Source organism: Plasmopara halstedii (assembly GCF_900000015.1).
Source record: "Plasmopara halstedii genome assembly, contig: Scaffold_526, whole genome shotgun sequence".
NCBI lineage: Eukaryota > Oomycota > Peronosporomycetes > Peronosporales > Peronosporaceae > Plasmopara > Plasmopara halstedii.
Genome location: NW_020187446.1, coordinates 966,234 through 971,037, shown reverse-complemented (window position 1 = coordinate 971,037; position 4,804 = coordinate 966,234). Strand labels below are relative to the sequence as shown.

At 48.7% G+C, this 4,804-nt stretch overlaps 3 protein-coding genes across 3 annotated transcripts in view; 1 reads left to right on the top strand and 2 right to left on the bottom strand.

Moving 5' to 3' along the window:
• PHALS_11239 (hypothetical protein F443_19263) overlaps positions 1 to 26 on the bottom strand; it is a gene marked incomplete at both ends in the record, with an annotated part of 1,428 nt that extends 1,402 nt beyond the window's left edge. Inside the window, one exon of the mRNA XM_024726798.1 lies at positions 15 to 26. Coding sequence (XP_024577439.1) covers positions 15 to 26 — 12 coding nt within the window. The remainder of the gene's footprint in view (positions 1 to 14) is intronic.
• Positions 27 to 92: 66 nt separating this feature from the next.
• PHALS_11238 (mitochondrial tricarboxylate carrier family) lies at positions 93 to 471 on the top strand (the record flags this gene model as incomplete). The annotated part of the gene is made up of 3 exons (XM_024726797.1): positions 93 to 99; positions 160 to 249; positions 311 to 471. 3 exons carry the CDS (start codon positions 93 to 95, stop codon positions 469 to 471), a joined length of 258 nt encoding a protein of 85 aa, XP_024577438.1.
• Positions 472 to 855: 384 nt separating this feature from the next.
• Positions 856 to 1,233, bottom strand: PHALS_11237 (general transcription factor iih subunit 5; the record flags this gene model as incomplete). The annotated part of the gene is made up of 3 exons (XM_024726796.1): positions 856 to 987; positions 1,061 to 1,112; positions 1,199 to 1,233. 3 exons carry the CDS (start codon positions 1,231 to 1,233, stop codon positions 856 to 858), a joined length of 219 nt encoding a protein of 72 aa, XP_024577437.1.
• Positions 1,234 to 4,804: the final 3,571 nt, after the last annotated feature.

Here is a 4,804-nt window from a genome sequence, read left to right as displayed (position 1 = left end):
TCATGGATGAGTACGGCGAGGTACATGGCCGATCTGTTGCTGCCGGACGCCAGTCACTTGGACAAGTGGCACTTACGCGCGTTGCGCTTCCTATGCCAAGTACGCTTTCACTTTGATGACTGGCTGTCGTATTTCTCTCAAAATCTTTTTCTTTTTTAGTCTTGCTGCTTCCACCATACTTGTACGAAGCCATGAACAGAAAAAATATCATGCCCAAAGCGAAGTACCCAAAGCTCGCTACGGAACTCGGTATGTACATCATCTGATCATTGATACTTAAATAGCTGACATGTTTGTGTTCATTGACAAGTTATCTTAACGCTCTGTTTATGGGGTGCAATGCCAAGCGCTGTTGCACTTTTCCCCCAAATGGGGACGATTTCGGCCGACAATGTAGAAGAGGAATTTCGTTCTCGAGTGGATTGCCATGGCCAGCCCATTCGCCACTTTCTCTACAACAAAGGGATTTGACCAATTCATTTGGTCTTGACCACAGCTTCATTAAACAAGCTTGGTAACAATTTTCGTTGGAATATTGTCAAAATCTGTGTAGTGTTGTTGTAGTCTCATTCCTGCAGCAAGTGCTGTCGGTTCTACACAAACCTGAATAAAGAGTGCTGTGGAGTACCTACCTATTACCTGTCAGTTATGCTGCTAATGATGATGCTTGCACTAACTCATAAGTTATAGTGACTGGCTCAAGTGGTCTAGCATTGTGATGCTAAACTGAGAGTTGTGAGTTCAATTCCCATTAATTCAATTAACATCATCGCGTGTTATTTATGAACTTCGTCTGGTTTATAGAAAGTAATTATGCTTCGCTGAAACGTATCGTTGCACCATCTTTGCTCTACCTTATTGTGTGGGTGGCTGATACGTATTTTTTTCATTCCATTCGTCCATCTTCTTTCCAATGAATGCAATGACCTTTGGGTCAGGTACAATAAATAAGTGCGTATCATCTAGATCTTCAATCACGAACCGTTGCTGCGAATCAAGCACCACAAGATTTTTCAACAGTGAAAAATATACTTGCAACTTCACGAGCTCTGTTACCAACCTGGACGGCCGTCTCATTTAGATGCAGCAAGTACTGCTTGGTTGCCGCATCGCTGGCAATATTATACAGTGACAATACGTCAGAAAGCACAAGTTGCTATAGCTATGAAAGGACAAGTGAACGCATCTTAAACATTACCACTTGACTAACACACCCTTGTTTGCAGTCGGCATTGAATTTGAGAATGAATGTAGATGATGTGGATGGTGTACCTTATGTGTTTGATACACCACATGATTCGAGTAGAAAAACATCCTCACATAACTTTTGAGTCTGCTCTATGAGCAATGCATATGATCTGGTATAATGGTGCACACTCGGCGTTGCAACGCATGATCCCTAGCAACAACGAAGTTCCGTATGAACGTTTCATTTTTCTTCGAGCCTCGTGACTTCATACATTTCGGATGTATGTAGTCGACACAAGTAGACTTCATAAGCTGTCAGATCGACTTTGTAAGGTGGACAACACGCCAGAACAGATATCAAAGTGATTGTGCGCACTGTATCGCGACGTTATCAAATCGTAGACCGACTCAGCACCCGCGATGCTGTTCGACCGGTGACCTGGTGTGGCAAAATTTAGTGCGGTACATGTTGTCATGAGCAATGAGAAACGTTGCTTATTCTTCGGATTTCGTGCTCGACTGTCATGCGGATCGTCTTAAAACCAAAGCCGCCAGTGGAGCCGCACCTCATAAAAATCCACTCCGATTACATCACAGAACGAAGATCAAGACGGGTGCTGCGCTGGGTATGCGGCTATGCAAGATCATGGTGCCAATATTTGAAAGAAAATTTCTGTCAGCCCAGGTTTGATCTATGGCCAGTGCGTCCGCGCTTCCGGTTCTTGGATCACACTAATCTGAGCATTCGCAAATGCATCCCTGGTGGCTGTGCCGGATCGAATCCGAGCAATGCATGTTCTTCGGCTGCACGCAAGCGTCACAGCTTCGGATGCGCGTTGTTGACATAGTGTCAAAGCTTCCTTCATGGTATCTGACGTTGTTTGACGTCGTGCTCACGGGGGAGATATGACGCAATATCGAGTGATAAGAGCACGAGGGTGATAAGCCGACGTGGGGCACGACCTCCGCGTGGTGACACCTCACTTCTCGTGGTCTAGCTATGTTTGCGGCCTCTTAGACAAAGAAGATAAAATCAAGTACCGATTATTCTGGCAACAGCCGGCGCCACTTTCTGAATCATCTTCGATAATTTAATGATTATTGCCGCGGGGCTGCCGTAGCTTTGTGCTTGAGGAAGCGTCTTTAGGTCACCAACCTTTCGTTCTTTACAAGAACCAAGTACTAGTGCAGCGGATCGCGATCCGCTGCCTCTTAAAGTACTTAAAAACGTTAGCCAAGGCAAACGAACACTTCTGTTTAAAATCAAAATTGATTTTTATTTATATTTTTATCCCAATGTTAAAAGTTTAAATTTGATTTCTATAAAATATACTAAGTATGTATAGTAAAATCTAAATTATACTATAGCTACTGGCTACCTAGCCCCGTCCCGTATTCTTGTTTGGGTGTGTGGTCAAATTATGCACATCTCATGTGACACGCCCTGTTATTAGGTTTCGTGTAACCCCGTTACGCCCTCCCCCATCAAGATTGATAACATTTAAAGTTCCAATCAATTATTGCCTCAACGAGGCTCGTGTGTCCGTCAGACACTGCAACTCCATTTGTTGGAACAAACAACTTCCTTGCTCAATGCGTCTTGTGTCAATAACACCAGAATCTCCAAGTCTCACCGGTTCTGACGGCGAGCATGGGCAGAGCCCAACTTTATCTCCCGCACTCGGTGCAATGTTGGACGGTGCGTCCGCAGCACCGAGGGGTGTATATCCTAGGCTCAATGAGCACAAACGTCGCACTACGCGCACGTTTTCGGTGCCGAGTGGCCTCGTCTAGGATATGGTCAACTATGAGTCTGGCACTCCTTTTCCCGCATGGGATGATGAAGAAGACGAGCTGCGCAAGCGACGCGATACGAGCCCTGCTCGTGTCTTACGGACCCCATGTCCGTTCCCTGATTTCTTGTCAACTGAGGCACTTGTTGTGATCACTAATGACCTCGACGGGGAACAGAGGCGGCAGCTTGGTCATTGACCCTCGTGTGGAATATGGCGTCCGCCCTGCGGATCCCGCCTAGGATGCGAAGGACGCGGTAACTCGATCGTTACGCGTCCACATCATCGGGCCCCCGGTCAAAATGGATGATGAATTTGCCACGCGGAAAGCTCTACGAGCTCGTTTCTTGGTCCCACGAGAAATTCAGCTGGAAACTTATCGCACTCGTCTGAGTGAACAACGAGGTGGCCCTCGTGTACCCGCAATGTGGACAATACCTGTAGTGCTCGCTCCTGGCAAAAGCGCTACAGATGACGAAGCGCTCTTTGATCGATGGGTGCAACGGCACCGGGAACTTTTCTCACTGTATAACCTGCTGTTGAGCCACAAGGAAGTGGACGTGTGTGTGTAGCGACACCTCCGCTTTGAGTTTGCCAAACTCAAGGCACGCCATTGACTTCCTTCAGATTGTCGCCCTGTGACGTATGGGCTAACAACCCTTAATGCTTCCGCGAGCTTTGTGTCTTCGACCGCACGAGCTTAGGGCCACTGCTTGAGCTCGGCTCATGGTCCTTCTACCTCCCTGGCTATGGCTGGGAAGCGCGAGGCGTCTGGTGATGCGGGAAGTCCTGATCGTTCCAATCAAAAGCGTCTACGGTGACTGGGCAATCTTTCCGGAGGTGCCTCAGACTCCCACGAGTTTCGGAGTCGGGAATTCCCCGCCACTTCACAAGATATTGGGTCTGACCCTGGTGACGACGTCGTCGTACTAGACGTTCCACGTGATAGTGAACGTCACCGTTTTCTTCGTGAAGAGTCGGTGGCGGGCGATGACTCGTGATGCTCTTCGAGCCCTTGTGGACGAGGTCCTTCGTTATCGGAGCTCCGCTGAGCGTCAAGCTGATGTAGCATATCGCTGTGCGGACGCTCTTGACGATTTAAAGCACGTCGTGCACCAGCTGCCTCGCCTTGAGGACTACCGCGCTCTGTCGGAGCGACTCCTAGCCGTGGGGGCAGGCGGATGCATCGCTGCATACAACGGTGGAGCGCTTGGCCCCAATGGAAATGGAGGTTGTTGCACTTCGTACTCAGAACCAGTTGCTGGTTCAACTTCTGGGTGGCGAGAGCCCATGAAATCCGCCCGGCGCCATCGCTTCCGCGTTCACTTGCGCCAGATCCCAGTACGGCTTGAGCAAGCTCACGTATGACACCGAGTGGGTGCGCATCCGTTTTGGAAGGTTCAGCCTGTACGCCAGGCCCCGTTTGACCACAACCTTAATCGGTTCGATAAACCGTGGACGAAGCTTCGTCCGGAAGATAGCGGCTGTATTTGTAGGCAGGTTTTTTTAATTCAATACAACCATGTCCTTGACCACGCGAGGGTGAATCTTCGCGTTCAAGTAGAACGGCGTGTAGCCGGTAGACGAATGCACTGTTTGTTCAGTGCAAACTCTACGAGTGGCAACATGGCGCCCTAGCGCCTCGGCGTCTCAGCGCAAACGCTGCGAAAAACATCTTCGATGACGCGATTCGCGCTTTCGGTTTGACCATCGGTCCGCCGTCAACATATCCAACTTGGTGCCGAGCCCCATTAAAGATTGTCGACCAAACTTTTTGGGGGTCTCTATCAGAGATAATCGACTCTGGGATTCTTGTCAAAAAG